This window comes from Marmota monax, unplaced genomic scaffold (genome assembly GCF_021218885.2).
Source record: "Marmota monax isolate L192 unplaced genomic scaffold, Marmota_monax_Labrador192_F-V1.1 WCK01_AAM20220418_F8-fsc00209, whole genome shotgun sequence".
In the NCBI taxonomy this organism is placed as follows: Eukaryota; Metazoa; Chordata; class Mammalia; order Rodentia; family Sciuridae; genus Marmota; species Marmota monax.
The window spans coordinates 759679-781441 of record NW_026694493.1 but is presented as its reverse complement, the minus strand read 5'-3'; the positions used below and the strand labels follow the sequence as shown (position 1 = coordinate 781441).

Below are 21763 nucleotides of genomic sequence, written 5' to 3'. Positions count from 1 at the left end.
GACTGGAGTGACCCTCACTGAACAGAGCCAAGCTGGGCTATAAGAAAGGGTGGTAGGAGGAAGGAGGAGGAGGAGGAGAAGCAGAGCATGGAGATAGCCTGGCTTCCAGAGAGTTCTCCAGCACAACAAGCTTCACATACAATTCAGGGGTCTCTTGTCAGAAGCCTTTAGCTGCACATTGTCCAGAATCCAGGAGCCTGCAAAAGGCATTCCAACCCATGGTAGCAATCTCTAGGTCTCTGCCACCATTGGCCAGGAGCAAGCAGTTTCGACAGACCAGGTCCCTAACAGCCACTTCGGATGTGTCCTTTGCTTCAGGTTCACCGTTTTATTATTTTTTATTATTTTAATTCTTTCCCTTCCGGGCTCTCCTGCCTTCCCATGCAAAACTGGTTCAGAGATGCCACTTTTGGAGCTCATTATGTTGTCATGGCAACTAGAATTTTCAAAGTTTATTTCTCCTCTTCTCCCTTTCACAAACTCTCCTTCCCCACCCCCATTTCTTAACACACATGTGTTTTGCACAAGAAACAAGATGTGGAAGACAATGAGACTGATCCCTCCATCAGGTCCATTTCTAGCACTCTCTACATTGCAGCACAGTACGTCCCTGCCCGGGTACATGAAATTACCCCCATTGTCACTTCTCCAGTGAATCCCTCTGAACAGCCATCCCCACGAGGCTTGGGAGCGAGGCCTTGTGAAGCAGCCTTCACCTCTGCCTCTGCCTCTGCCTCTCCTGCAGAGAGAAGCAGGTGCATTTCCTCCCTGCTTATGTAAACCACAAACATGCCATCTTATTTATCATTCTTTAGCCCTTAAAAGCAATGTTTTAAAAAACTACTGCCACAGCCGCTGGAGGTGAGGGGAAGTAAAACACCTCAGAGATTCTTCACACGGGGCTCCACTTAAGATCAGAGGAGCTATGCTTGCCAAAAAGAAAGGAGAGGAAATCCCCAAAGAAAATTAGCAAGATGGTTTGCTTAATTATAACATTAACCTTTGCTATCAAAACCCAAGCGAAACAGAGAGGGAAAAGGAAACAAAGCAGGGAAGGAGGAGCCTGAACTTTTGCACTGAACACAGGCATCTGGGGAAGGCTGGCGGTTCGCTCCCCACCTGGCTCACTCATCTCCTGGACGAAGTCTCAGGCTCTGGCGCACAGAGCTGGCACCTGGAGGCGAAGTCCTTGTTTGGTCCACACAGCTGCTCAAGAGGTTGGCACTTTGAGGACCTTGCTCTGGCTCCCTGATGGAGTCCAGGTGACCCACGGGAGACGGTCAGAAGAAGCACACTCCCTGTGGCTATGGCACAGGCCCTTCTTTCTCCCAACAGGCCTGTGACCCTGCTGCACTGCCTACTGGGGCAAGGTAAGACTCCTGGGCCAGAAAATGCAGGAATTCTGGATCAGAGAGATGTGAGACTGACAGATGGGGCCCTGACCTAGGTTAGGGCATAATCCTCTGGAAAATAAAAACCAGTGCAGCCATCCCTCTGTATCTGCGAGGAACTGGTCCCTGGAACACCCTCAAAACACTCAAATCTGCACTTTCTGGGATGCTCATATAAAATGCCATAGAATTGTTGGGAAGAACGACAAAAAAATCTGTATAGATTCAATATACATGTAATTTTTGCCCCAAATACTATTTTTTTTTTCGGGGCAAGGGGCGTACCAGGGATTGAACTCAGGGGCACTTAACCACCGAGCCAATCCCCAACCCTTTTTTGTATTTTATTTAGAGACAGGGTCTCACTGAGTAGCTTAGCACCTTGCTAAGTTGCTGAGGCTGGCTTTGAACTCAGTATCCTCCTGCCTCAGCCTCCAGAGCTGCTGGGATTACAGGTGTGTGCCACTGTGCCCAGCTACCCCAAACACTTTGATCTGTGGTTTGAATCTGTGGATACTGAGGGCCAACTCTGTTTTTAATTTACGAACCTACTGAGTTTAAGATTAGAATCTGACATCAAACCTGATCGATGAGTATGTTGAGACTCTGCATACTTATTATATCATTCATTGCTGGTAACATACGGAGATCCCCAAATGCTAAAGTCGTAAATGCTTCAGACTAGAGTATTCCTTAAATTAGCCCTACTCAGGATTATCTGTGTAGATGGGAGGTAAGCAGTGGTAACAGGGTGCTACACTATGCTGTGAGGAGGAGGAGGGTGAGAAGAGCAGGAAGGTCAAGCAGGACACGTGGGTGGGGGGAATGAAATGGAGTGAGGGTCATCAGGGGAAGCCAGAGAGAAATTGGCAATAACTCTAAACTGGCAAGGTTGGGAGAAGGTGGCATCCCATTGACTGAAACCTTTAAGACTCCAGCTGACCTCGTGGGACATGACAGGAGACCCCTGCCCAGGACTGAGGCACAGCATCCCATCCCAGAGCACCCATCCTCCGGTCCTGTGAGGCATGTTCTCATTCTGGACAGTGGACCACCTGTTGCCCCAGCCCACTCCATTTGCAGTTCTGTTCCCACCCTGCCTCTTAACTCACCTGGACACTAACCCCAGATGGACTATTTCTGGGACACAGTAATGCTCAACAAAAGTTAAATGAATAAACTACTCCTTGAATGGACAGGAAGCATTAGATGTTCCAACCCCCACCACATTCCCTCAGACCACCTCCGAGTTCTGAAGCTGCTGAGGACAAATCCCATACATTCTAAGTGACAGCACTCACTTTGAAAGCATCTCTCTGATTCTGTTTGAAGGATTTTTCTAGTCCCCTAAGAACCTCCTCTGCCCACAAACAGGGCAGGCCAAATGTGACATAGATCAAGGGGAAACATGTATGTGTATATACATAACATACGAACACATACATGCACATATTCCAATTTCCCAGTCCCTTGATGGCCCAATTCCAAGGAACATCCTACATGACTCCTCAGAGGGTTCCCAGCAGAGTAAGCCCCAGCTGTCCACACTGGTAACCCTCTACAACACCACACACTGTAGGTTATTCCCCTTCTGTGCCTCCATTTCCCTCATTCCCTTTTGCAATCAGGGATCACCACTATTTTAGTCAGCTTTTCTGCCGCTATGGCCAAAAGACCTGAAAGAATAATTAGAAGAGGAAAAGTCTATTTGGGGGCTCATGGTTTCAGAGGTCTCAGTCCACAGACAGCTGAATCCATTCCCCTAGGCCTGAGGTGCAGCAGAGAACCAGGACAGAAGAGCTCAGGACACTGCACCAGGAAGCAGAAAGAGAGCTTTGCTCACCAAGGACAAAATTCAGACTCCAAAGGAGGGTCCCACCTCCTTTAGCCACACCCTACAGGCCTTCAATTAATCCCTATGGAGGATTAATGCACCGATTAGGTTAAGGGTCTCATTTCACCTCTAAACCTTTTTGCACCGTTTCACACATGACTTTCGGGGAGGAACACCTAACATCTAAACCATAACCACCCAAATAAACTTCTTACACTTAAGTCTTTTCTAAGAGTCTTATTTTTCATTGGTCACAGTTATGATATTGGGATCTATTATGATATATTTGCATACGCGCGATAACAACTTCACCAATTTCATTTCCCAGCACCTCCCCTCTGAGGGTCTTCTTTAGAGGGATCCAAGCCAAAACACTCTGTGAACTAGCTAGTGTAATAAATAAACTTCCTTCCCAACAGAAATATAGGGGTGGGGGAAGGGGGATATTAATCCAGGGAGAGAAAAAGTGTGTAATCTCAAATACAAATGCCATCTACTTTTCAAATTTTTCCAGGAGAAAGTATTAATTAAGTTTGAAAAGCTATATGGACAAATTTCTAAAGAGAAAAAGTGATTTGCTCATCTCTAAAACTGACTAGCATCACAACCCAGAGAGATATTTGCTACTGCTGCTGAGAATGGTACCGAACAAAGGGACCAGAAATGAATAGCTGACCTGCTCTCTCTGGGGGCTACACAACATAACCTGAGATAACTTGAGGTTCCATCTAGCCTTTTTTTTTTTTTCCCTATTCATAGGTGTATGCAGAGGGAATAGAGGGACTGAGGATATCAATAATATCTGATTTCCAGATCTTTATCTTTGGAAAGAACATGAAATTCCTTTAATCTGCCAGGGCAACTTTCACGACAGGATAATACAGAAGCCTCCTCATAAACACTACCAAGTGGAGAACAGAGGTGACCCACGCAGGTCAATTAATGCATTCAAGATACTACTGCCCAGTTATTATTTTTTTTTATCCCAGTTGATTAGAAAGTCACATTTTCAGATGGACACTGTCCATCTGAAACACAGCATCACTTCTCTTAGGAGGACAGTGAAGGAGCAGGTGTGTCAGCTGAGGCTGGGGTACCCATGGGATCTACAGCAGGCAGACAGACCAGCACAGACTGTAGGGCTCGGGCAGCAATTCTCTCAAGTCTGATTTTTTTCATCTTCCTAAGACTCAAAGCTGCAATCCAAAGCTTGTTCATTTTCTTCATAACATTTACCATTTGTGCTGTTTGTTTCCTCGTCTTCTATCTTGGCTGTTAGAAAGTAAAGTTCATGAGGCTGAAGCACCTCATCTAGTTCACTGTCAAGCCCAACATGCCCGACATGTGAGCACTTCACACACATGCACACTGAATATTTTATTATTTTAATATGAACACTCAAATTAGCGTTTCTTTCCCTTACTTCCCTCTACTTAAGTAGCTTGTGCCTTTTTCAGTTCTTTCTCACTAAGGTGTTAAGGACTGTTAAGTCATTCCCTCCCTCATATCAGATCTGATCACTGGGTACCTTGGTCTAAATGGGAGTAGAGAGTGAAATCATGGAGGAGAAGCTTCCCAGCAGGCAGTGGTGGAGTAGAGAAGTAAAATCACATCCCATTTTAACACCACTCTGGTCAACTGACAAAGAGTTGGAAGCCTCTTCCAGTCCAGTCACTTTAGGCCACTGGACTTGGAGCTGCTCAGGGGTTGTTATCCAGCAGAGTTTAATATAGGTAAGTCATGTGGCCCCCTTCCCAGGTTTTGGGGTCCCTCCTCCTCTTCCCCCATATGCTCTCAAATACTGTTCATTTTCCAGGTTCTTTGTGAAACATGGCATCTCAGGTCTTTCCCGCATATCAGAGCTTGCTTCAACAGGGAAGAGTAATTTCAATATTTTTGCTAAATGAGGAATATTTTGGGACGCAATGATAATTAAGTGTTGAGAATGTAGTGATGCACTTGACATCAGGGGGAAAATAAAGAACTTTTAATTCGACTGCAACTCTTAACAGCATCTGAACTTAACAGCTAGCAATGCCAAGCACCCAGTATATAACCCAGTTGTAAAGACTGTGATTATCAACTGGGGAAATTGAGAGGTATTATTTCAGCCACCTCACTGTGCACGTGTCTGCAAGAACACGGAAAACAGGTCTAATTATAGGAACTTGCCCAGGGCCAGAAGCTCAGAATGAAGTGGGGCTCTAATGCTAGTACAGCTTTTCCTCACGGTGAGGCTGATTACTATGAGGTTCTACAGACCAGAAAGAGATTAAGTCCAGGAAAAAAATCATCTTTTTTTTTCCCCCTAATCTTGAGTGGCCTAAGATTTTTGGCATTAAAGCAGCAGTGAAGTAAGCACATGGGTAAATGATGACAGCAAAAAAGACATTAAAAAGTCCTCAAACAGCAATGATTCCATCACACAGGGGTCATGTCCATCAGATGGGTAATGACAGACATTCTGTTTCTCCATGTAATGGGGAAGGTCTATGGCACTGTTCTTAGAGTTATTCCTTGACACCCGCAAACTAAAGGGTTCTATTATAGTATTTTGCCCAGCTCCTCAACCAACACTAAATTTGGGGTTCCAGGGAATAGTATCCATTGAAAACAATGCCTAAAACCTTAGGAAAATTCTGAAGACTACAGACATTGGCCTTTGATTGGTTCACTGGAAGGCATTTACTGGGCCTGCCCATGAGCTTGTTAATCGTGCTTGCCAAGTGCTAGGCAAGGAAAATGGGCTCACCATGGTGCTTTCTTCATATGCTGTTAAAGGTGCAAAGACCTCCATGGGTAGCTATGAAACAAAGCAACAAGGACCCCAACAAGGAGTTGGGAACAATGAGAACTCAAATGAGGAAACTTGACCCTGAGGGATGAGTCAGAGACCCCAGTCAATAAGGTGTGTGAAGCAGTTGTTGGGGTTGATTTTTTTTCCCAGGCAAAGACATGATTACCTGGGAAATCCAGAAAGAATAGCTGCATGGCAGGGCTAAGAGGGCTTAGAATCAAGGCTGGAAAAGCAGGCCAGGGCTCAGCCTTGAGAGGTCAGGCAAGACAAACAACATTAGTTTTGGTCTTTTTTTTCAACGAATTGATGGTGAGAGAAGCTAACATTTGAGGCTTTGTGATTAGTCTATTTTAAGGGTCTTTAAACAGCTAAAATTAAGAGAACTCTGTATTCCCCTTGTCTTCCCACCCAGCATTGTTACTGTTTGTTCTTTTTTGGAGAATTTATTGGCATATAATATTTTTAAAATATGATTTAATAATCATTGGTCTACATTATTGACATTGTCTTATAACTTCCACACAAATTTGTACCACTTTCTAGTGTTCACTATTTTTTTTTTTAAGCCAGCAGGTATATATTGGAAGACCAGAAGTCTCATATTGGTGACAAGAATGTAAAAGGATGCGTCCTCTATGGATGACAAATAAGGTTCTCATAAAACTAAACAGGTTTTCCATATGGCCCAGCAATTGTGCTCTTGGACATTTACTCCAGAGAAAGGAAGATCTACATTCACACAAAACCCTGTCGTCAAAAGTCCATAGCGGTCTTACTTTTAGTAGCCCCATGCCGAAAACCACCCACTGTCCTCCAAGGAGTGCATGGTCAGACTATGCTAATCCAGAGTGGAGAATGCTCCTCACTAAAGGAAAGGGGTGAACACCTGACATAAGGAACAACCTGGACAGATTAAGGAAATTACATGATGTGGGAAAACAGTCGATTTCCAAAAGTTACATTCCATGTGATTCCATTTATATAACAATCTTTAACAAGATTAGAAAGATGGAGAATAGTGATTGCCAGGGGTTGGGGTGACAGTGGTGGAGAGCCTGTGCGACTAAGAAGGCAAGACTCTTGTGGTGAACAGTCCCACATCTTGGTTGTGGTGGTGTTTATACAAACCTACATGTAATAAAATCGCGTAGACCCCCCCCACCCCACCCCATCCCCCCCCACACACACGTGAATGAAGGGAAAACGGGGGAAATCAGAACCAGCTCTGGGGATTGTGCCCACCTCAGTTCCCGTTTGGGTTTTGTACTACACTCAGCAAGTTGTCACCATCAGGCAGAACCTGGGAGAAGGGCACAAGACCTCTAACTTCCCCCCCCCAACTTCTTTTTTATTATTGAAATGATGATTATAGAACCAAAAGAACAGAAATAGAGCCAGACGGGCTCTCCACATCACCAGCCTCCACAGATATTTTTTAATCCATGTCGTCTTGGATCTCAATGACTCACTCAGCCTTTGGGGTCTTCTCATTCCTTTTGAGACTCGGCTTCTTTGTCCCCTCTGCCCTGATGCTTTTGTGAGATCCATCTGGATGTTCTCAGAGTTTCTAGGAGCCTATCTTCTCTGCCTGCCCTCCGTGGATGACCTTGCCTGTTTGTACCATTTCCTGTTGTGTTCTGACAGTGTGTTCCGTCTGTTCTCTCTGTCCTGACACATAGATATTCATTGACCCGATCTACTTTTTCAGCCTCCTGAGCCTCAAAACCATCTGACTGAAATGGAACACATCCCCAACAGGAGCTTTGTTCCCCTTCCAATCTTATTCCCCTCGACAAATGGAGCTGGAGTTCTCCAACTCATCACAACTGAATCTTGGGTTCATGTTCCCCAGGACCTTCCCTCCCCATGTCCTCTGCCTGCATGGAAACCTGTCCTGCTGCTGTTCCCTCTACATTTCAGCCAGCAGAACCCAGGAGCCTTGTTTTCAGTCTACAACTGGTGCTTTATTACAGTTGCTAGCCATTAATCACCTTTTTATCTTCCTACCTCCCCTAATCCTCTAGGTAATCATTTTAAAATGCAAAATGAATCCAAGTTTTTGTCTTTTGGCCTTATGAATGAAATTGTAGCAGTGTATTTTTATTATTACAAATTCAAATTTGTCAGTTATTTCTTTCATGGATTATTGATTTGTATTCTTAGAAAAAACCCTCCGCCTTGAAGATTTTTAAGTTGTTCATAATCAACACTTATGATTTAATTTTTTTGAATGAATTTGCTAGCTCCATCTGCAATTTATTTTGGTATAACATGGTGATCTAATTCAATTTTTCTTTCCAAGTGACTGCTCAGTCATCAATACCATCCATCGAATGATGCCTTTTCACTAATTTGAAATAACATGTGTCTATTATGTAAATCTATATTTGTGGGTATCCTTTGGATACCTCTATTTCTGTATCATACTGTACTGTTTCAATTACTGTAGCTTTAGAATATATTTTACCACATGCAGTAGAAATCTTTGCATTCATTAATAGTACATTAATGATTGAAGTAGGGTAAAGAAGAATGAAATTATGGCATTTGCCAGTAAATGTATGGAGTTAGAGAATATCATGCCAAGCAAAATAAACTAATCCCAAAGAACAGAAGGCTAAATGGTTTCTCTGACATGTGGATCCTAATTCACAAGGGAGTAGGGCACTAGGGAAGAACAGAGGTACTCTGGATTAGACAGAGGGGAGTGGCTATGGGGGTAGGAAGGATATGAATGAATCAGACATTATCCCCAGGTGCATATATGATTACATGACCAGTATAATTCTACCTCATGTACAACCAGAAAAATGAGAACCATGTGTAACTAATTAGAACAATTTTTTAAAAAAAGATTGAAGTAGGGAAAAGCTATATCTATAATTTGAAACATTTTTTTTCCTAAGGATAGGATTTGTCATTTCATTCACCTAAATTGGAGCATGTCCCTTAGAATCTCCCATATTAGGATCCTACTTTCATGATGGCAGGAATTTGTTTTAATTTCTGCTGTATTCCCAGCATCTAGAACACTGCCTAGCACATAGGAGAAGGTCAATACCCATTTGTTGAAAAGTTGATCAAATGAAAACATAATGAGTCTATTACTTAGGCAGAGGGAACCCATTCTAAGTAAGAAAGGTCACAAAGACAAGACCGTTTTGCCGTGAATAGCAGACTGGCTCAGAACAGGGACAGCATTTAGAGAGGCAATTGCTTCAGTCCAGGATGCAGTTCAAAAAACTTTCCAAGTGGACTCAGTAGGTATTGACGAGCAATTAGACTCAGAAGTGAGGAGAAAGCATCAGGGTCAAGTAAGGCTTCAATTTTGGATAATGAAGGTGATAAAAGATAACAGAGGGATAATACAGAAAAGCAGTATGTGTGTTTGGTGGTAGGATACAGGGAATGAGATGACTCCGTTTGGGGTATCCCCAGTCTGGGTCACTTAGGGAATGGCTAAGAGAACATGTACAGTTTGGAGTTTAGTAGCAGATAGGTAAATTCAGGATTGTCTCTTAGTATAGCCATCTTCTTAAATATTACTTCATGTTATATTATTCTTCAAGTAAAAATTACCTCCTCTGAGAAACAGATAAGTAAAATGGGATTTTAAGATGGAAACCATTCTTGAAATACGTTTAAATACAGTCACTGTGCAAGGTAAATTCAGGGAGCAAGACAGTCTTCTATTGGGTTCCCTGGGTGCTTCACAGAGGAACCAAGACCAGAGCACACACATTAGAGTTAGCACATGAATATAAATCATGTACATGTATGAAAATGATTCTATGCATATACCCATACATGTGCACATAAATAAAGATATCAGTGTCGAAACTCGACTAAGCTAGACTATGACCAAGGAGATACCAGGATGGTTTCAGCAACTTAAGAATTTGGTCAAGCAGAAATTCCACTTATGAAAAACCCTCCAACAGACAATGGAGGCAGTTTTACACCTGGTTATTTTCTTCATCATCAAAAGGCACTGAATGATATCCCAACTTAACTGTCCAATTTTCTCAGTAAAAGGTCAATCCTTATAAAAATCATAACTTATTTGGATTACTAATCTCCATTACTCCATTCACTGATTCTCTATTCCTTTTCCTTCTGTATCTTGACCCTACCGTGCAGATTTGACCTTTCTGGGTATGACTTTTGCCTTCTCCCAGATATGAATTCACCTCTTTCCACACTATACATCTTCACCTCCCATTTTGGCCAAGCCCACCTCAGCATCTTCTCTGCTCCCCTATGTAGATAAGGGCAAGGAAGCACACACAGCAACTTCAAGATTCTGGCATCGATTACTCTTCCCAATATGGTAAGTCACAGAAGAAATATGATATCTAGATTATGCATGCAACACAAGCATATAAACTCCTTGACATCATGGATTTTTTTTTAAATTTCCAGCCTCTATAACAGTGTTTGGTAACTAATAAGTGCTCAATAAATATTTGTTGAATTAATGAACTCAAAAAATCACTTTGTTGTGCTGGAGCATGAGTGTCAATCATAACTGTTTTAAATAGAAGCCAAGCAGCAAAGATCCCATTGGAAAGGCTCAGGCCACAGGAGCCAACAGTACTTAGTGTACCAAATGGTACTGGACTAAAAGAAGCTACATGTTCAGGTTGACGATTTAGGATAGGTCTTGTTTGTTTTTAGCTGTAATCTCGTTATTTGTGAAACAATGATAATATACCTTAGGATCATTTTGAGAATCAAACAGATACTTGTAAAGTGCTTCCCAAATGAAATATTCCAAAGGAATAATGAATAACTGCTTTGACTTTGTTTGGGCTCCCAAACACTTTGGTTGCCCATAATTCCCAACAGGATGACAACTTTCTTCTTTAAAAGTGATTGTTCCTGAAACTTTTTCCACATAGGACATAAAAGGGTTAATATACTATAGATATTTTAAATTCATATGAAGACAAATATTCCACTAGGAGAGTGGGCACAAGGCATGAGCAACTGACTAGAAAGAAAAAAAATTGCTAAACATCATGTGTAAAAATGTTCAACCTGTAACAATTACTTGTCTCGAATGCCTGTAGGCTGCAAGCAGGGACCTCGTTCCACAGAGGATCACCAATACCAGCGATTATGCTCCTGGCTTAAAATGCCAGCCTCTTCCTCTGCAATACTATTCTCTAAGAGGCTCCAGGGGTGGAGCATCCCCCAGGAGGGTTTTGGTGTTACTGGTTACCTTTAACCCAGCAATCATTTATTAAGAATAGAAAAAACGGCACTAGGATTTTAGGTCAGATCCAGCCCTCTGGAAAAACATCCAGCATGAGAAACAAAACCAACAGCTCACAGACATTCATAATTCCAATAGGAGGAAGTCAGTCAACGCTGGGGAGGCAGGAGAGCTCTGCTCCTCACCACGCAGCCTTAGGCAAGGCTCAAACTCTTTCGGACCTCCATTTCTCATTTGTAAAATGGGCTTAACAACAGTACCTGACTCATGAGATTGTTATAAAAATTAACTGAAGTAACATATGGAAAGTGTTTAGCATTGTGTCGGGCAAATGACAAGCTTTCAATAAAGGTTAACTCTTGTCATTAGTGTTACAATTAAATTCTGAAAAGTAATTCCATAATGTTACTATGAGTAATTGATTCTGTCACAGACCGATACTTGTTGCTACAGATGCATGTGGGAAAGATTTTTTTGTTGTTATTTTTTATACACCTAAATCTAACCGCAAAATGGGAGTGGGTATGGACCTGGAAAGATGTCATGGAGGAGGTCAAAGCCAAAAGGCTGAGAGAGATGAGTGTTAACAAAGCAAACTAAGGCAGCTGGAGGGTTACTCCACACTGCAGTAGCAGAGGGTACAAAGAAAACGGCATTTTCAAAGAACTGCAAATGGAGCAGTGTTGAGGCTGGTGGCCCTATGAGGGACACGAGGGCACAGTCCATCTCCAGTGCCCCCTATAGGTTGCCATGGATGGTATCTGAGATCTTGCTAACGGACTCAATGGAAGTACTTGCTACGTAAGAAGAACGATTCGTCCCTAGTTGTTAACATTTATCAAGAATTTTTTATCTCCTAAATACTAACCACTTAGCATGCATGGTCTGATCTCATTTCCTTCGTCATCCTATAAGGGTTATTTACAACTGGGTAAATGAAGGTATAGAGAAGTGAAGCAATTTGGTTAACACCATGCAGCCAGAAAGCAATGGAAGAAGAATTCAAACCCAGCAATGCTGTCTCAGAGTCTGTACTTTACTACTATATTATGTCTACGGCACAGAGAAAAAGCATCCTGGAGCCGGGGACCTGGATCTAACTCAGCTCTGACACTGAGCAGCCCTGTATTCAGATGAGCAAGTCATTTACCCTCTATTCGAGTTTCCTCATTTGTAACATTCAGGCCAGGAGCAAATGACAAAAGGCTTACAAAGAGGCCCATCCTCCTTGAATAAATTTTAATCACTCTAAGACACAATTTTGACAACTGATACATAAAGCAGGTCTTGAGGAAATGCAGATCTTTTAACAAACTCCCAGCGTCATGCAATTCACCCAGAAAAATGCAAAGGAGGAACGGTGAATGCTCCGTTGTGCTAATTATAAAAGAGTGCAGCATGAGATCTGTCAGTAGGATCATCTAGGTTGCCTTAAGGACCTCTGAATTATTATTTTTTTTTTTTTAGCAAATTTTACTGTACTGGATGTCACACAATTTCTTCCATAAAGGACATTTAAACTACATGGAAGATGTGTTTTATAAGGATTTAGTGTTCAGGCCTGGGAGACCTCATTCCAAACCCTGATCCTTCTATTGAAGAGCTTTGTTTGCTTAGATAAATTACCAAACCTCCCTAACACAGCTACCCTGTTTATTAAAAAAAAAATCTAAATAGTAATAATATCTCATAGGATCATCGTGAGGATTAGATTAGCTGGCATGTGGCATGAAATTGGCACAATATTTGGTGCATAGCACAGACTCAGCAAATTACAGCTTAAAAAATTCAACCGGAAAGAAACCTACTATACTGCTGTGCAGTAGCCCAAAGGCAAAAAGCGTGTTATGTTTTCTCAAACTCAAAAGGTGTACAACCTACCTCTTCCCCTCAAACCCATTTTTCATTCTGTCTTTTCCCCCGCCACCAGGAGGCTCAGAAGCAGTCCTGGAGGATTTCCTCTTATTTTTATACTAGGGCACGCTCAGACGCAGCTCACAGTCAAAGTCCTGTGGAACCCATACCCCCAGCACCTGCTAGATCCATCCCACCCTCTCCACCCCCAGCCTGATAAACTCGACTCTCTGCTTCTCTCCTGAACTATTCCTCCCAACACACCACCAACTTCCAGTCTTGCTTCTCTGTAGAGTTGCTTCTCCAGATTTGCCCCAGGTTTATCATCTTCAAATCAGATCTAGACATCTTCCCAGCTCACAACTCAGGACCTCCCACAAGCTCCCAGGATCACCTTTATGCTCATAGGCTTTCAATGCCTCTGCCTCAACTCTGCTTCCCAACAGGCTTCACCCAAGCTGCTCTCAATTCCAGGGCCTTTATCCTTCTCAGCTCCTGCTGGAATGTTCTCCTCATTGTCTAGCCAACCATTAGTTCAAATGTCCATCCTGTTGCCATCTCTCTACCTAGATGACAAGTTCCTTGAGGGTAGCATCTCTCCATCCTCATCTGATCCCATATCCCCAGCTCTGGAAGTGGGTGACATGCAGCCCAGTACTCAGTAACCTCTGAGTGAACAAATGAATGTCCCCTAGTAGACACCAGCATCAGAATTACAGAAACTACCGTGGAGTTCACTCACTCATTTTAGTCAGTCACTTTTCATGTCAACCTGTCTCAGGAGGAATCAGACATATGTCAAACTAACAGCCACCAACACCCCTCAGATATCTCATCTGGACCACTGATCTGGGCTGAATAATTTCTTTATTAAGACCAGCAGCCATTCCTGTCTCATATCAGGTCTGGGCAACATTCAGAGGCCACCTTCCAATATGCAATGGCAAGTAACTCAGTAGAGCCGAGGTGTGACACTGAGAGTCTATAGTCAGTTCCTTGTGTCCAAGACCTAGATCTTATTCACCTTTGTATTTGCAACAATACCCTCATACTAAGTACCCAAACCATGTGACCCACATAAGTGAATCTTAAATAGCCATTGAGGGTACTAGAATTCTGAACTATTTAAATTTAGACCTCATTCTAAGTATTTTGGATCATTTCTTTCATTAGCCTACAATCTCCTTGTTTTATTCATCTTTGTAAGCTAAACAGCTACACAGGCTTTTTTTTTTTTTAAACACAGAGTAAACACTCAATACATGTTTGCTGAATTACACTGCATTATCAAGCCCAGCCAGCAAATGAGACAGCTGTCATTTTTCTTGTCATAGAAGACATTCCATTCATTGAAGAGATGCAACCAAAAGAATCCCTCCCAATACTGACAGTTCACCCCTCCTCATCAGTCCTTAGGCAAGACCATCTTGACAGTGAGTCTTAGCATCTTCAACCCCGTATGGACAAGGTCATGCTGCATATATGAGGACTAGCTTGTGCATCAATGCAGACAGATAGATTAAAACTTGTACAAAAATCTATATGGTCAGGATGATACCTGAGCTGAGCTACCCCCTTGGCAGCCTTTCGCTAGTTGTGCCACCTTGGGTGTTGGTACCCCTGATAGAGGCTACCTGGAATACTGACCTAACTAGAGTTTGACAGACTGTAACCTCTGGCCCTCCCTCTGTAACTAGTTGGAGAATCGCTTCTCTAAACCTTCCCTTTTGCATCTCCAGATGAAGATACCATCTACCTACCGCAGAGTTGTCATGAGAAACAAATATGATCTTAGAAGCAAAGATGCTCTGAAACTAACACGCTTTGCATACATGAGATTTCACATTGCTTCACATGTGTAACCGTGAGCAGTTCATGGCCTGACAGCCACTGCCCTCATTTGGAGGCAGCTCAACTGCTCCCTTAAGTCTGCTTCCCTCTCCAGGAGCCCTGGGAGCAGTGGGTGGAGACACTGGAATAGCTCAGGGTCATTTTCTGTTTGTGTGAGCTTTCTGCCCTGTAGCCCCTGACAGCACTTCAGGATGTGCTTATGCAGCCCTGGTTTGTTTCCATGGAGACAGGAAGCTCTGCTTCTCTTCAAGCCTAAGCTAATGGTTTTCATCAAATCCTATTTCCTCTGAGACAAGTAAAAATGCTACAATGCTTCCATCCATACTTCCTTTTAAAATACGAAGCCAACATGCACACCTCACAGTCTTTCTCCCACCAATGCCTGGGCCCCTGAGACAGGTGCCTTGGTCATTTCCCTAGTGGGCTATGAGCACCTGGCCCCTCCCACCAGCACACTCTTCCTTACTTGCCCAACATAGGCACCAGGTGTGTCCCCTTCCACTGCTGTGTCTTTCTGCTCTTGGAATAGCCTCGGCCCATGACATTCAAACTGCTTGCAGGTCACAGGAAATCTGTTTCCTGAGGCTGAAACTTTCAGAGCTATTTCCTAAGGGGCCTCAAAGTACAAATCCCAACCAAAGACCAGTTATAAGGAGAAAGCCTCCATGCTTTCCAGGACATAAGAGAGAAAGCCTGTGGCCCTTCCTACACATAGGACCAGCTGCTGCTGAGCCCTCCACAGACAGCAGTGAACCCCATCCCCATGCTGAGAGATGTGCGGAGCATCAGAATGTGAAAAAGGAATCAAGACAGAAATATTTCAGTCCCAGTCTGTAAAGCCCCTATGGTTAACACTCCTTTAAATGTCAGAATTTATTCACACCAACCGTTCCCAGCTGCAGTTGCTACTTCCTAGGTTTCTCCAGAAGTGCCAAGAGGCATCTGCCCTGCCAGTTCCATGGCACCTCTCAACCTAAGGCAGCTGTCTCCCAGCCCCACAGCTGGCTCCGGTCAAACATTTACGGTTGCTGTGCAGATGACGGCCACTTGGACCTAACAGGTGGAGGACATGTAGTATGTCACTATTATCACAGGGCACAGGCAGCTCATGGGAGCTAAGAGCTACTCCCTGCCAGACCCCAGACCAAGCTTTTGCAAGAGCAAGATATAGGTAGCCAATCTCACAGAGAGGGAAGCAGGCTCAGAGTAACTTGTCCAAGGGCACCATGCACACAAGTGGCTGCTTACTGGCACAGGCACCATAGCCACGAGTGTCCTGCTACAGGCCATGATTTTTCCAGTGTACACTCTTTCCATTCTCATATCTTCTCCAAATGGAGAAGTTCACAGGGTCAGACACAGGCATTGTCTGGTGAAACTGTTCTCTGTTCCATTTCTAGCTCTAGAAGAGACACCTTAAACCCATACTGGAGTCTTGTCTGGAGTGTCAGTGACTTCGGCTAGCACAGCATCTATTTTTGTCTTTTCTCAAATAGTTAAGAATCTGTCTTGGATTTTCTAAACTGTGGACAGACTTGGGAAATGAGAAAGGGTGAAGAACAAGGGAATAAGGTCTCACACACAAGAGAATATCCTTCAGAAGACATATGAGAAGAAAGACATCTGTGGTGAGACCTCTCCCAGAGGCAGCCACTGAGTGGTAGACACAGGCTGTGTGGACAGTTACCGAAGCAGAGCTTGGGCATAGCAAAAGATGTTAATAAGTGCTTACTGAACAAACACATCCATAAGAGATCCTTTTACGACTCTAAAATCCCCACTCAAGATATCTGCTATTGAGTACTCCTTCCCAATGTCTCCGTGTCTCCTCCATAACTATTTCACAAATCACCATCACTGGCTCCTAGCACCACTTAGTTGGACTAGTATGGTTATTTCTTTCTTGATCCTCCTGAATCTGATCTCTCCTGGGGCCAATCCTTCCCCAACTGATGCTAGATGAATGTCCTCATACACTCCTTTCATTGTATACTTTGCGTATGCAATATTTACTTTGAAATTTTAATTTCTGTTTTTCTCAAAGTAATGTAGAATTATAAAAAGCCACATAATTGTGAAAGATTTATAATGAAAAACTAGCAGCCCCACTGTCTCACCTCTCCCAACCTCTGAATCTCACTCCCAACTCTCGCCTATTTCTTCTGGTATTCATTTCCAAATTTCTAAATATTATACTTAAAACACTGCTCTCTCTTTGTCTTTCAATTTCAGATACTTCTTAAAAAGACAACCTCATAGCAGAACCTAAGATTTCAGTCTTTAGCACCCTCTTTCCCTCTCCCTACTCTGCCTCCTCCATCCAAGTCAAGGCAATTATAGCACCATGAGGGCTAGCTCAGACTTCAGCCTGGACAATGGGAACTGACTGATGGCTGTGCTGTGCAGAGAGCTTGCTATGCTTACATTTCTTTATTGTAACCCTTCTGTATTTTGTGAAATTAAATGCTTATGGGGTTGTGTATATAAATACATCCACATAGAGTGTGTGTGTATGTACACATATAAAATATGTATATGGCATATGTATGTATGTCATTCAAAAACTTATGATCTTGTCAAAACTATACATATACATGTATATACCTGCACACACATGCATATACATAGGCACATATATGTATATGTCACAAATGAATTGTAGAGCTCTAAAATTGCTATATTTAAGAGAAAGTGAAATATTCCCTGATACATTATATTCAAGTCTTATGATTTTTGTCAAAACCATATGCATATGCATGTGTCTATACATGCATGCATATACGTGCACACATGCAATTATGTACACATGTGCACATGTGTCCATACATGTAGTTTTGACAAAACTATAGACTCTTGAATATAACATATCAGGGAATTTTTTTTTAATTAAAGAGCATTTTTTGAGCTGGATCCTCCTGTTCAAATCTGATCTTAATGCCCTCTAGACCACTGACAGCTCTCAGACTTCCCTTCACCATCATCATCCCGGGAATCAATCCCCTTCCATGTCTCCTCTATTGAATCCCTCATTTCTATGAGCATCATGTTTCTCTTAATTACTTATTTTTATTAATTCGCATTACCCAGTAACTTCTTCAGAAAGGGTATCTGAAAATATTGCTAATCAATCCTTGTGAATAATTGGTACTTTGGCTGGGTATAGAATTCATCTTAAAAGTTTTTTTTTTCCTTCCTGAAAGCTTTAGAAAGATAGAACTTCCTAACTTTTAGAGTTATCATTGAGGGGCTCAATGTCAGCCTGAGTCGTAACTGTTGGTAGGTAAATTTTACCCTCTTCCCAATTGCTGGTGCTTTCAGAATACTGTTTACTCCCATGTTCTGAATTTCATGATGATTCATCTTGGTGTATTACCTTTAATTAGTTGTGCTGAGCACTCAGAGGACACTTTTATGGTTAATTAATGAATCCACCTTCTATCACCCTGCCATAAAAAAACTATTATCACAATATATCCAATGCGTACTTTCAATTTGAATATATTCTTGCAAACTGTTTTCTGGGCATATGTTTATGTAAATAGTATTATAATCATCTGGTCTCATTTTCACTAAACTACTCTTAAATACCCTATGTTCCGCGTGTACTTGGTATGTGTTGCTCCTAACTGCTACACTGTATGCATCCAACATTTTACCCGTCTAGTTTCCCTGTTGTCTACATTTCCCAGGTAGCCTACAACTCCCTATTGCCAAGGAACAATGCCGGAAAGAGCATCATTTGCACATGGCTTAGCAGATCTTTTAATCTGGCAACATCAGTCTTAGTTCTGGGAACATTTCTCACATTTTTCTCTGTTAATTCTTCCCATTTCACTGTTCTCTTCATGGAGCTCATATTTAAATTTTGGATCAACCCTTTTTCTTTGTTTTCTATGTGATGGCCTCAACTTCATATTTCAGCCCTTTACTATCTTTTTATTTTTATTACATTTTTACATTAATTGCAAATTACTTACACTCTAAGTTAATTTCCAAGAGTGCTTGTTAACCTCAAATTCTTTTAAAAATAATTTCATCTACAAAATAATTATTATTCTCTTTGCTAATATCACCACAGCTTTTGAAGTTGTCTTCTACTCCTCGCTTGTTTATATTCCCTCCAGTTCCTTTTTTTTCTATTTATTATTTTGCTTTGGAGCTCTTACACTGGGCCTTTTCCTCAATGCTGATGCTCCCTAGCTGAGTGCTCAGATCAAAGAGTAAGGCAAGGAAAGCTCATCAGAAACTAAATGGCTGGGGCTTCCGGAGTGAACAGTGTAGTGGTCGAATGATGACCCCAAAAAACAATGCTCATATCCAAATTCCTGGAACTCCTGGATGCTGCCTCTGGTCCAGACAAAGGATCTTTGCAGATATAGTTAAGGATATTCAGATGAAAAGATCATCTGGATTATCCAGGAATCCTAAATCCAATGACAAGCATTGGTGTAAGAGCAAGGCAGAGGGAGATCACGCAGACCTGGGGGAGCAAGAGGCGGTGTGACCACAAAGGCAGAGGCTGGAGTGATGTGGCAATGAATGCCCGAAACTTGAAGTGGAAGAACATAAATTCTCCCCTCAAGTCCCTGGAAGAAGGATGGTCCTGCCAGATTCTGGACTTCTACCCTCCAGAACTGAGAGAATAAAATCTCAGTTTTAAGCTACCTAGTTTGTAGTGATTTGTTGTAGTAGCCATAGGAAACTAAGAGCTCACTGAAGGTGGTAGTGCGGGAACCTATTTCTCTGGTCTGCCTCAAATATCAGGATAGATCTTCTCTTTAAAACACTTTACATACAGAATTTAGAAGAATCCTCTAAATTGCTACCAGATGGCTGCATTTCTGGGAGAGCCGAAGTGGGCTGGGGTACTGACATTCAGTTTGCGGAATTTCATGTAACTGTTTTCATTATATGTCAACCCCACCCTTGGATGCACACCCTGTTACCACCAAGCATCTGATTAGTTGTCCTGCCTTGCACAGCAGTGGGTATTGTGTGGGGCAGATGTCTGGAGACAGGTCTAAAGTAGACGGAGGAGCAAGGATGTTTAGCCAATCCTCTCGTTTCTAGCACCACACCATGCACGCCCCAGTTATTAGGGTTAACTGGAAGAAGATACCCGACAACCTCCAATTCTTGAGGCTTTCTTGGGCCCTCAACAATTAATTTTATTTTTTTATGGGCATTCCCCACTGTACACATTAAACCTCAGCTTTCCAACTACCTCAGTTACCATTCACCCCTTAGCTTTAAAAGTCATCACACATCTCTCATCTGCTGTGATTCTTCTTACTGGCTTTGCCCTTAGGTACCTCTTAATATGGATTTCCTGTGTTAGTGGAGTTTCAAGGAATGACCAGCTTGGTTCAGTCCGCCATGCTCACATTGAAGTACCACCTTATAAGTTGTCATTGGAAGAACTTAATGCCACTCTGACAAATTGAGTCCAGTTTTGCTGAGTAATATAAGGCCCTCTAAAACATTCCTCGACTCTTAGGCATCCTAAGATGTCATGCCATGACCCCTCTACCCTCCAGGACATGTCCCCCATTTCTTCATCTTTGCTTAGGGTGTGGTATTCCCATTCTTGGGATGTTCACTCCCACGTATTCCATGTTATCCTAAGAGGCATTTTATATGCTTCTTGAAACCAACCTCAATGATTTCCAATGGTATAGATTTGTCCTTTCCCCCCACTAAGTAATTATATCCAATATTAGTAAAATTCTCCCATTTCAGTTGCAAGCATTTGTGTTGTTATCCCAGCAAAACATGCTTCTCAAGCAGAGCAGGTGTGGGGGGGACCATACCTTGTACTTTATGTGCTCCTTGTAATACAGACCACGGTATTGGACATTGAGTACTTGCAAACTGATAAGTGAATTCAAGTCACAATTGTGGGATTTGATGTACAATATACACTGCAGCGTAAGAATCATTTGAGGATTAAACCTGCATCTTTTCGATTTTGTATTCCTGACAACCAGCACACTATTTGACATAGAATTGCCAAGTAAAAAGACGAATGGATAAATGAACTCTCGCCAATCACCATGTTCAGTATTGTACCTGATGCAAAGATTTTAACTCCTAAGAATAATAAAGGTGATTAGAACGATGGTTCAGTAGTGCATCTCCAGCATCTAGAACAGCAGTTGGCACAAAGGGACTGCTCAGTAAGTGTCTTCTAAATGAAGGTTAAATGAATGAATCTGTCATGAGTCAGGAGGCATTAGTTTCCAGTTAGCAAAAAAACAGAAAAACATCTGGCTTACCCAGAAAGTACTCCCAGGACTAGGTTGAGGACAAAGAAGGATCCGATGATGATGAGAGGGATGAAGTACAGCCAATTCCAGGTGGCTCCTAAGGCATCATTGGTCTGAAAGAAAAAAAAAATGGTTCCTTAATACTTCAGGCCATCTGTCAGAGGCAAGGCCAATATTCCTGCAGCTTCATACACAGGATTGTGTGTCAGACAGTGCAGCAGGTACATACTGCCTCCCTGCACTCCCAACCTGGCTTTACTGTCAGTCCATCTGTCCTCTGCCATGTACATAGTGGGGACACGGCATCAGCCTCCCCATAACTTCCATGTGGGAACATTCCAACACCCTTCCTTCACATGAGAAGATGGAATGCAGAGAAGCCAAGTACCTTTCCAAGGTCATGCAAAAACTAACTGGTATGATGGTGCTGGGTGACATGAGCTCTAAGCCTTTGCTCTCTCCAAGAAACAAATTCTCCAAAAGACAAAGGCAGGCTGTGCCCATCACTATTCTGTGAATGCTGGTGAAGTGTTTGATGGGGCTGCTTAGAAA

The 21763-nt window shown here is 42.5% G+C and overlaps 1 protein-coding gene across 1 annotated transcript in view; it reads right to left on the bottom strand.

Moving 5' to 3' along the window:
• The window catches only part of Cacna1e (calcium voltage-gated channel subunit alpha1 E), a 443649-nt gene that overhangs the window by 124253 nt on the left and 297633 nt on the right, over positions 1-21763 (bottom strand). Inside the window, exon 9 of the mRNA XM_058571374.1 lies at positions 21221-21324. Coding sequence (XP_058427357.1) covers positions 21221-21324 — 104 coding nt within the window. The remainder of the gene's footprint in view (positions 1-21220; positions 21325-21763) is intronic.